This window comes from Cyprinodon tularosa, unplaced genomic scaffold, assembly GCF_016077235.1.
Source record: "Cyprinodon tularosa strain WSP-4 unplaced genomic scaffold, ASM1607723v1 ctg55, whole genome shotgun sequence".
Lineage (NCBI taxonomy): Eukaryota > Metazoa > Chordata > Actinopteri > Cyprinodontiformes > Cyprinodontidae > Cyprinodon > Cyprinodon tularosa.
The window spans coordinates 1,973,925-1,985,925 of NW_024039285.1; the positions used below are offsets into that span (position 1 = coordinate 1,973,925).

Here is a 12,001-nt window from a genome sequence, read left to right on the forward strand (position 1 = left end):
ACCAGTGAGCGTTATATTAATAAGCTGTAACGACTGAGTCCTTTGCAAAATGAGCACATTTCTGTTTAAAGACTTTTTAAATTGCCCTGTGGGCAACTTTCTCATATGCTTCCCCCTAGTGGTATTTAACTGTACTGCATCAGCAATCCCACCAACATTTTAAGTGCCTTTCATAAAATTCTTCATATTTTTCTCACTAAAACCGCAAACCAATCGATGTATTTTATTCAACATTATATAAAAAAGACCAAAGCAATGTAGTTTAAAATTGTGACATGACAAGAAAAAAACAAATAATGGCATTTCTGTTTAACATTAATCACCCGACAGCCAAATTGTTTAAAGTTGAATTTGCTTAGAAATATCTACTATTTTGGAAGCAATATAAACATTTACAATTTAACTTTTAAATCATAATCTAAAGCTTAAATGTTATGGCACCATTCATTTGCTATCAATAGAAGACCATTGACCTAAAGTCAGGTCTCTGGTAAGGACAGCTTCAATCAGAGAAACAACCGAATAGCTAATTCCAAACACTAAAGGAGCTAGAGAGAAAAAAGTGTAATCCATAAAGTGATGTACTCTACATAAATGTGAACTGACTGGTAGGAAAGCAGTCCTAGCTGACCAATATAATGTGGCACAAGCAATGAGGAAGATGATGCTGTGATAAGAGAATTGGAAAAGGGTGAAATTATGCTTTTTGGCCTACATAAAAAATGCATTTAGTGAAGAAAAACAGTAGTGGCAAGATGATACTCTGAGGAAGCTTTGTTCAGTTTTTGTAATGATCTTCAATGTTTTCTTCTATAAGTTACAATCTTAGGATTCTGTGCTTCTAATAATTTGTTAGTAATATTTGGCAAATTTTTGCATTTTCTTATGTGAGGATTACAGTAACAGCACAGCAACTCGCATATTAAATCCATCCATCTTCTTCATCAGACCCATCATATCTCTAGCAGTTTATGAACTAAAGTCTATGATAGGGCAGAGAAATAGTACAACCATGCACACACAATTGCCCAGAGGTTTAGATAGACCAATTAACCAAACAGTCATATTTTTTCCTTTTTAGTATGGGGCAAAGCCAGACTACCCATACAGGACCTATTATGCATGCACAGGGAAAATATGCAAACTCCATGTAGAGAGACTGGGAATTGAACCCACAACTTTTTTGCTGAAAGGCAACAGTGCTACAAACTGCTCCACCAATCAAATAGGTGCCAATAATAGCGTTACTGTAGTAAAGTTATTTGCTGGTTAGTTAATAAATACCATCCTTCACTGTTTCTCCTGTTTCCAGGATGAAACTTTCATGTTAAAACAGTAACAGTTCTTTAATGATATCTAAAGCACTCCTTTTATGACTTGAGCTAAATCTGTCAAAATGTTTTTCTCTCTGGTCTTTGCATGGACTGAGTTTTCTTTCTGCAAACAGGAACACGCACACTGCTCTGTTGTTCTCGAACACATCAGAAACAGAAGGAAAAAAATGGAATTCACTTCAAAGTGTAATCCTCTACAATCAATCAGATAAAGATAAAAAATAGAAGTTATAGTTTATTTCACTTAACTTGTCCTGTGGTTTCGTAAGGACTTCACTTCTCATCAATTCTCTGCCTAACTTCCATTTTGTCTTTGATAAATAGCAGAAAGGTCTAATTGGGAAGGTATGTCCTCTAGTTTTATCCATTTATGCTAAAGGAGAACAAGAGATGTGATAGTAAAAGCACAGAAAGCCCTGCTGATTGTCCCGGCTCTGATTCTATCAGCCGGCATTAAGGGCTGCCTGGAACCGCCGAGCCGAGGGAATAGAATTAACTGGTTGCAAGCATTTGCTTTAATTTCATGACAACGAGTCCCCTGCAATAAAGCCCAGCTGAACTTGTAAGTGCTGATTTAATGGATTTGGACAGGCTGAGTTTACAATGGAGTTGGGGGTGGGTCATACATCCTCGTACATGCACAGTCAAGAGGTTGAACTGCAAACAAGATGGTGCAGTAAATATTGAAACATTCTTTCTCAAGCCATCAGTTACACGTTTGGAAGGAGCTAAAACATGCAGAGGCAGAAAGGTTGTTGAGAAGCAGATGCTTCTCCATGCTGAATGTGCATGTTGAATTGCATTATGTAATTCCATTCAGCCTGTTCTCTGTCAGCCACAGAGATATGGAAAGTTCAAAGAGCTCGGTGAGAACAACGCTAGCAAGTGAAACTGGAATTCAAAGGTTATTTGCAAACTGGCCAAAATACATGCCTTGTCCTTTCTTACATTCAGGTCAAAATCATTTTAGTTTATTTAATATCCCTTCCTCAATGCTAGTCCATATATCACAGTGAATTTAGGAATACTGCTGCTTCCTATTGTTTGCCATCAGTACTCAATATTTTGGGGATTTCTGGACAAATCTGCAATTTGATATTCAAATAATCTATGAAGGTAATATTGAGTCAAACCCATTTGTGCATTTTAAGTGTGAATTTGAAGTTGTAGAGAGAGTTACATTATAAGTTTTGTAAAAGTAGAATTAAAAATAGAATTCACATGTACAGTTTTTTTCTACACCTGTTCAAATTTTAAGTACAAGTACACAAATTGTGTTTTACAAGTTGTACATCAAAAACATCATAATTGCTCCAAATGGTCCAGAACTACTGTTGCAAAAGCATTGTGCATTGTAATTTTGGTGTTTGTAATTTTAGATTTTTTAAAAATCTGTCACAATTACAAAAAAAGTTACAACTCCACAAATTGTTCATTGCAAGTCATATACATTATATACACAGACGCTTCATTAGATGCTGGCCAACATGCCTAGAGGGCGGCCATCTTGGATCGGACCACGGTTCAGACAGCTGCTGTCAGAATGAATAAAAGGCACCTTACATCTCATTTTTATCAGAGTCAGAGATAATTTCACAAAAATCTGTTACATATCACCACCACTTAAAAGACCAAAACAGATTCTAAAATTACCTTTCAGTTAGATTAAACTTATTTATTTAGATAGAGGCAAGATATATGCAAAGTTATATATTTTGCAATTAAATATTAATATGATAAACAAAAAGTTTTATATTAATATATTATAAAATCGTGTTTTACAAATAGTATAGATTTATATAATATAATATCATTTAGTATTTTTCTAACTTTGATAAAGAGCGCTATGATCTAATTTGTTGTAATGTGATGTACAAATTGTTTTTATGTTCATTTTTTTTTGTGATTGTGAAAACTTTTTTGTGAAATCGTAGTTAATGATACATTTATGTTGTGTCTAACTAAAGGCCATATACACTCACTGGCCACTTTATTAGGTACCGCATGCTAGTAACAGGTTGGACCCCCTTTTGCCTTCAGAACTGCCTCAATTCTTCGTGGCATAGATTCAACAAGGTGCTGGAAGCATTCCTCAGGGAGTTTGGTCCATATTGACATGATGGCATCACACAGTTGCCGCAGATTTGTTGGCTGCACATCCATGATGCAAATGTCCCGTTCCACCACATCCCAAAGATGCTCTATTGGATTGAGATCTGGTGACTGTGGAGGCCATTTGAGTACAGTGAACTCATTGTCATGTTCAAGAAACCAGTCTGAGTTGATTCCAGCTTTATGATATGGCGCATTATCCTGCTGAAAGTAGCCATCAGAAGTTGGGTACATTGTGGTCATAAAGGGATGGACATGGTCAGCAACAATACTCAGGTAGGCTGTGGCGTTGCAACGATGCTCAATTGGTACCAAGGGGCCCAAAGGGTGCCAAGAAAATATTCCCCACACCATGACACCACCACCACCAGCCTGAACCGTTGATACAAGGCAGGATGGATCCATGCTTTCATGTTGTAGACGCTAAATTCTGACCTCTTGCTGTTGAAACCAGATTTATTATTTCATTCATAATAACCAGTTGTATCTAATAGATTAAGCATATGCTCTTTTATCCTGCATTTAATCTTTGAATTGAATGGTATTTTAATCCCAAATCACCCCTGCGATCAATCATTTAAATAATCTCTCTTTCCTCTTGTTGAGCTTTATCTGCTCTCTAAGTTAAAATGATGCCAAACATGTGGATTTTATATCTCCTTCACATGCTTCACATAGCAACACTTCATGTTTTTGTTATTTTTTATACTTTATTTCTTGACAATTAAACCCTCATGAATAGTGTTTTCATACGTGAAATTTAAGACAAAAACAGAAAGTGTGTTATTTACCTCAAATCAGAATACTTGTTTTTTGCATGTTAGATAGAAGAGTGATTTTAAAACTATATAAGAAAGAGTCTAAAGAACCCAAGATTCATTATTTTTTGTCTTTGAAAACCATATTTTTTATTCCTATTTATCTCTCAGCCTGCCTTTGGATAGAAGCAATTGGGATTGTGTGATGTGTAGCTGATTATGTTTTTTTTTTTTTACCTTTTTCTGCTAGATTGAAGTCATGTTAATAGAGAAAGTGTCAAATAATAAATGAAACCCCCTTGTTTAGGGAAATAAACAAATAAAGCTTCGGTTGACAAATATTCTTCATATCCACTGTTATTCTATTCTATTTCTAGCTTTCCAACACAAAGAACAGCGAGCGTAGCTGAGTTCCTTGTGTTGTATATAACCTCTTTAAGCTTGTAGGCAAACCCAGGTTTGAGTGTTGCAGCATCACAAAACTATATAACAAGTGAAGTTTGGGTCATTTTTCTGTTCACTTTTGGATTCATTTGTTTACCCTGCTGTGTATAATAAGAAATGTTATTCTGTGTACTAAATAAAAAACAATAAGAGGCCCCATCGCAGTGAAAATCAAAACTATATTTTACCCTATTTGACCATCCTTTGTCTCGCTTCACTCTGCAGCCAATTCCATGCTCTACTGAGCTCTTATCCGCCGCTGAACTTGTCACTCATTTGCTGGACTTTTCTACTCGCTTTCCCTCCCATTTAGTTTCATTCTGTTGCTTCTTCTACTGACTTGTGCTCTGCCACATACAGATTATACATAGTATTTTATTTACCTTCTTGCTGCAAGTTGTTTCTTTCTTTCTTTCTTTCTTTCTTGAGTGTAATGTTTGCCTTTTCTGTTTCTTTTCATTTGTGTTTTATTATAGTAAAAATTGACTCAGTGTATTGTGGCTTTGTTGTTTCCTGCATTTTTTCTTTCTGCTACTATCCGTCGCTAATCAATCGCTCTCTTTCAGCTTGCATAGTTTTTTTAATTAATTTATTTTTTTAATCTTTGCTTCATGTGGATGCAAAGTGGAGAAACATTTTAATTTGTTTGCTACCAACATGCCCACTGTAGCAAGCAAACATGTTCTCCAGGGAAGTGCATGGAAGAGAGCTGGAATTGCTCTAACTTTGAAGGAAATTGTGAGCAACGATATGAGGAAATATGAAAAGAGTTTTGGTCTTTATTACATCTTTAGCTGCAAGACAGAGTGAATGTTTAATTTAGACAGCTGTATTTACAGCCTGTTTATTCAAATAACAGCCCTTCAACAGAATTCACTGATAGCAACAGCAGGTACTTGCTTTGATTCTCAGATTTTTGGCTAAAGGAGGTTTCACTTTCTAGAGGTGCAAACCTGCCAGTTGCCCTTTTCTCTTGTCCAAAGTGAAATTTTCTGAGGATGCAGTGGGTATTAAAAAATAACAGCTGTTATTGTGCCTGGGAAGTGCAGACAGGATCCAGCTGCATTATTTAACTTTTGTAAGAAAGAAAAAATAAACTTCAGGTGTTGTAGGAGTTCACCCTAACCTTTCCTCTCTTCCTTCTCTAAATCTGCTGACACAATGTTCATTTTGTGATAAATGTTACAATATTTAGTTCTGAAATATAAAATAAACCACATTTTCGACACAGCAAGTCAAAAACATGACCTAAGTATTGGTGTTGCATATGTGTGCGTGTGTTTGAGTTGAAGATGCTGAAATAGTTTTTCTCTTTACTCATGTTCCCATTATTACTGTATTGATACCTTTTCCAACTTGGGATACAAATTCTGTGTTTTTTTATATAATATTATACTATAAATATCCATATTTTTCAGAAAGTAGATATGGCTCCTTCCTTGTGGAGTTACTGCAGGCATTAAACTTAAAGCTGTTTGTATACTGCCATAAGTGCATCTTCATTGGCAGAGACAAAACATCTGCATAGCATAACCTGAAGGAAAGTTAACATTACACCACTTTTTGGTATATAACTTATCATAGGTCTCAAGCTCGTGCATTAGTTCTAAAGAATCCATGACAGCTTAGCTTAGATGTAAAACAAACAAAATATATGTGACTAATTAAGAGGTGATTGCAAAATGGATTTGGTGCCACAATGATTTGGTCTCCTAATTATCTTTTATTTAAAGGCCATCTGATTAGCCAAACCTCTTTTAATTCCCACTTGAAATCTAAGTCCTATTTTATCAGTAAAAGCAATAGCTGCAAAGATATGGTGTATAAATAAAGTAATTTTAACTAAACACAGCAGATAAATGCTTTTTATCAACAGCATCCTTAAATGTTCTGCTTAAATTATTAACATTAAAAAAAGCAGTTAACCATGAAACACTGCTAAAATTGCCCCTTTTTAATCCTGGGTTACTAGAAGCGGTTATAATCACTTGTTTTAAGCTGGAATGTGTAAAAAAGTGGAGAAGCCACCTTCGACAGAAACAGGCTTAGTATGATGGGCCATCCACTGTGTGACCGGCTGGGGCTTAGAGGATAGAAACAGAAAACAACACAGAACCACAGAACCATTAGGAAAGAAAGAAAAAAAAAACTAACCAGCTTTAATGGCATAAACACCTCAGTGACTGAGCCTGGAAATGATGGCTTTTGCCCATCGCCTACTAAGCTATTTCTTTGTGCAAAAACTACAAACGATGCAATATTTGTTTGTTATGGGTTGCTAAGGCTGTAGGTATGTGTACGTAAATAAAAAAAATAGAATATGATTATCTGTAATGTTTTATAATGATGTTTCACTTCAAGTTAGTCTAAACTTTTTGAAAGTGACTGGAAATGGAAGTAATGGGACTTAAATTATCTGTCTACTTAAAGCTTTGCTGAGTCATCTTCTAGTTACCGAAACACTTATTTCCCATATTCTCCAATCTATTGTATATTTCCTCATTTCCTTGTTTTTACATTCTGGTAATTTATGTATTTTTTGTTTCTGTCAGGGCATAGATTATTAAAAGTTATTGAAAGTTTTGGAGAGGCTCCCACAGATCAAACATTGCTGTGTAAGCTGAGAGCTTCTATAGCAGGAAATTGGATTTAATCCAAAGTAGAAGCTGTGTTTCCTTTGCACTGTTTGCTGCAGTCCTGCTTTTCCATAATCCTCATTTAAAGCAAGTTATTGTTTCAGCTCTCAGTCGCTTCTCTAATTTCCTTGTGCATTGCAGTTCTGGACAGGAATGTGCAGCAACAGCAAAAATAATACCATGAATAGTGAATTATTTGGTACAGCAAACATTCAGAAATAAAATCCTCTTTTGCATTAGAATTACCAAGTGATTATGGAAAAGCAGCACTTTGCGTGTTTGTACACACTGAGTATATTCACATTCATTATTGGCGTGAAGCTCAGGTTACCGACATGGGAGCGTCCTTTGTTTTCAGGCCAGAGTGCCTCCTGATGACAGGTGTTATTCTTTGGGATGCTGAGGTTGCTCTGTGATCAGCTGCCAAGCTGTGAGGAAGTCGCTCTCTAATTATCCGCGGTCCATCGAAGCCTGTGGAGACCTATTCATACCTTAGGTGGTAATTGTTACACAAGTGTGTTAATGGCCCGAACTGTTCGGAGGGAGGTCTCTTTCACTGTGCAATTTGCCCGTTACAGCCATGAGGAAGGGTGACGGGTATGAGAATGGCAGAAGGTTAAAGCACTTATGGCAATATGTGTCTGTTATGTTATGTGACATTTTTCAGCTTAGTCTGGCTGCAATCTTTCCGTCCAATTTTCTGCATTGTGGACAGACCATTACCAAACATCTCTGCAGAAGTTTTCAGCAAAGCACAGCAGTCTTCTTTAATTTCAATGCATTTATTTTGTATATTAATGGATAATGTTTCTGTATTGACACAGATGTTGTCTGGCCAAGATGCAACTCAATAGTCATTGCTGCAATACCTTGTAGAATTACTCAAATCATATGTTAGGTATTTTTCTTGTAGGGTTTGGATTCAGGAGGGTTATGCTGTCAATGTGAAAACACTCACTAGCCTCTCAACCTCTAATATTTTACCTTCCAGCAATAAAACCTCTTTTGTTCTAACAGTATTATGAAGACTTTTGTACTTGAAATGATTCCAGTCATAAATTACGAGCATACATTTTAAGAAGGTAAAAGAATATATGTTAAAATTTTACTTTTCTAGGAAAAATGGTCCAAATTAATAGGAATAGTGATGTACACATTATTGTAATCAATTTTTTTTTAGCTGATGTCCAAAAAGGATATTTTCCTTTTACTATACCATTTTAGAATTCAAAAATCAAAATCCTAATAAGTTATACTGACATTTTTGGCTTTAAAGTTGCAAAAATGTGAAAATGTTAAAAGCATATCTTTGGAAAAGTAGAGAGGATGTGATTGGAATCGTTTTTCTACTGTTAAAGAAGAAAAGAAAAATCTTCTCTGCATTTTTTAAAACTGGAAGAGGAAAAAACAATATCCTTTAGATCATAAGAATCTAAGGATGTTCAGCTGCAGTGGAGAATATGTACAGTAAAATATATGAGAACCTTCAGTAAGCATCTTGTTTACTGCTGAAGCTTAGAATAAATGAGCAGCAGTTAAATTTAAGTAAAGACGATAGCATAGTGAAGAATAGCAGATGATCAGGCTCTAACGCTGCAGGAAAATAAATGATCGACAGCTGAAGACAGAGGCAAAGATATATTTCTTTTTTCTGATGAAATAACCTGAAGATTGTTGGAACATCTGGTGAAATATTTGTTCCCTGAAGTAACTACATGTAGGCCTGTATCATCCAAGAAGCAAAATATTTTTATATAGAGAGCATGCTTGCTTGCAATGTTAAATCCTAAAATTAATCATAAATGAGGATTTTGCAGCATAAAAAAATTACAAAACAAAACCAATGAAAAATGATAAAGAGGTGGCTTCAATTTGGGGAAAAAAAAAACATTCTCAAAACTGAACATAAACCAGCATTTTTAGATATTTTTTTCTTTTCCTGGTTGTTTTTGTACTGAGTTGCTTTACTTTCTAAAACTAGGATGCATTTTCATTCCTATCTGTGCAGTATGCAGATGAAACACTGGAGGCTTGTGACCTGGAGGTGAATTAATCAACCAATTCACACAGGACAGAGAATCAGTGAAGTAGAATAATATTGAACTTTTCATGGTGGCAGCCCATCACAGAAGAGGACATTGTGTAATTATAAGCCGACTATCGGAACCATTGGATTCTGAATCCTGCACCAATGAGATAAAAAAAAGGGAAAATCCCCATAAGTAAATATTGGCTTTTATATATATAAATATGTCTTTCTATAACTTGACCAAAGCAATAGTAAAGGCAAGAGCATGTTTATGGGGCAAGATATAAACATTCACAAACACACATTATATCATTCATGTTAGGATTAAATGCAAGATACAAGATAGAACATAGTGATGTCGTATAAGAAATAATATTTCTTATAATAAATATAATTTAGTAAACACAGTAATTACATTTACTAAAAATGTATTGACATAAAGATTTTTTTATACATTACCAAAGCTAATAATTTAGATTATGTGTTTTGGTTATCTTTAATCCAACTAATCCAACTTTTTTTTAAATAGCACAAAGTATTTGCAGCAATGTAAATAGTTTCTAATGTTTTTTTACTTTTTTCATTCAGAATGAGAGCTTTAAAATATTATGTCATCCAACTTTTTTTAAATCCTTTTTCTAATCCTTAAAGCAAAAAGCACATAAGTTTAGCTAAATACATATGTTTATATATTTTCCACAATCACAAAATTCATTATAAACATAATGTCACAGCAATGAGCCAATAACAAGTGAATTTCATCTCTTCTATGCGCTGCTAACATAGTCTGTTCTGATCAAGATCTTACCCATGGTAAAATGTTGAATACTTGAAGTGGCTCCAATTAATAGAAGCCTGACCTACTTTCTGATTAATTCAGCTAACCATTTGTCTAGTTGGGTGAACTCAGTATTTCTCTTAGTTAATACATAGCTGCAGTATTGCTTTTTGACAGCCATCTTAGATTAGGCTTAATTTTAATCTACAGGAGAAAACCTATTATTAGTTTTGGACACATTTTAGTCATCACGGTATGTGATAGCTTTAGTTGGTTTTAGTCGACTAAAGTTGTTCCATTTGTGCGTCACTCATCTCAGATGCGTAGTTGTGATTTCACATAAGATGGCAGTAAAATTGCAGAAAAGAATAAAAATATATTCAGAGGTGTCAAGTAAGGAAGTACAAATAATTCGTTACTGTACTTAATTACACTTTTTAGGTATCTATACTTCACTCCATACTTATTTTTCTTCTTATTTCTGACTTCTACTCATTTAATTTTCACACAAGATCCGTACTTTCTATTCTTTACACTCAAAAACGTTCTTTACACTCAATAACGTTACTTGTTGCTTGTGGCTGCGGTTTAATGTTTATAAATATTTGTTTCACGTCATGTGCGCAATCCAATGCAGATCATTGGCGCCATCCACATCTAGTGAAATCTAGTGTAATTCGATGAGTCATATAACGCAAACACTCATTGGTTAGCTAATGGAAATCATCAGAAGCAAGCAGGTGTTCTTCAAACTGCAAACGAGAATTGTCTATGCCATGCTACAATGTTGGATTCAGAAGATGTTGAAATGTCTGAAAGGTCGGACACAGGCGAGAACATATCAGGAGATGGAGACCAACAAGACCTCCCTCATCCTTGGCCCTATCTCAAAGAATTTTTAGTAATAGTCAAAAAATGTAGCTTTCAATTCATATAGTGGCATCTGGCTATTTTTGTAAAGGCTACTTTATACTTTTATACTTAAAGTAGTTTTTAGAGCACATACTTTTTTACTTATACTTGAGCAAAGAGGTCAAGTTGATAGTTCAACTTTAACCAGAGCTTTTTTAAACTGCAGTATCTATGCTTCTACTTAAGTAACAAATGTGTGTACGTTTGACACCACTGCAAATATTAAAGTGGAGCAAAAAAGGATAATATAACGGCAATTCATTGCAGAAAGTTAAATCGGCCTCGCCTAAGAAGTATTGGCCCCTTGAGGTTTGACGGCCTACCAGTGGGCTCACAATGTTTAACGAGTTGATTCGTTGAATGATTCTTTATGGAACTGGCATAATATGTGCTGATGAATGACCACATCCACCATCGGACTGTTTAAGAATCAGCTATGATCTGAAGTGACTCTTTAAGACCTCTGCAACTTTTTCATGATATGGTAGCTATATATTATCCTTTAAATATCAATAGCAGCCAGCCTAGCATCTTTTAGGATGCATGTCATACATGTTTGCATTGAAATTTTATTAACATCCTACCAAGGTCAAAAAAATGACTGATATGTTCAAAACCTCCTTTGACGAAAAAGCAGAGATGTTTTAATAATAAGTGTCCTTCTCCATCAGGGCTTTCTGAGTCGACGGCTGAAAGGCTCCATAAAACGGACCAAAAGTCAACCAAAGCTCGATCGGAACTCCAGTTTCAGACACATCCTGCCTGGCTTTAGGAGCGTAGACAATGACAGGTAAGGCATCATTCCTTCGGCTAATGCTGCATTAGAAGTTTATGTACATTATCCCCCATGTTTACATAGTGTATGTGTGTTACACTGATATTGTTTTGTAATATTTTTACTAGATAGATGACTAGCAGACGCTATATCATGATGAAAATGTTGGAGATCTTAATGTCAGTTATTAAAAGGTCTTTGCTTTGACTTTTAAAACATTCCA

The 12,001-nt window shown here is 35.1% G+C and overlaps 1 protein-coding gene across 8 annotated transcripts in view; it reads left to right on the top strand.

The window, feature by feature from the left end:
* Window positions 1-12,001, top strand: part of LOC119796473 (disabled homolog 2-interacting protein-like) — a 212,698-nt gene that overhangs the window by 105,509 nt on the left and 95,188 nt on the right. For all 8 annotated transcript variants that reach the window (XM_038305045.1, XM_038305044.1, XM_038305043.1 and 5 more), the window contains one exon: window positions 11,675-11,793. In XM_038305045.1, coding sequence (XP_038160973.1) covers window positions 11,675-11,793 — 119 coding nt within the window. The remainder of the gene's footprint in view (window positions 1-11,674; window positions 11,794-12,001) is intronic.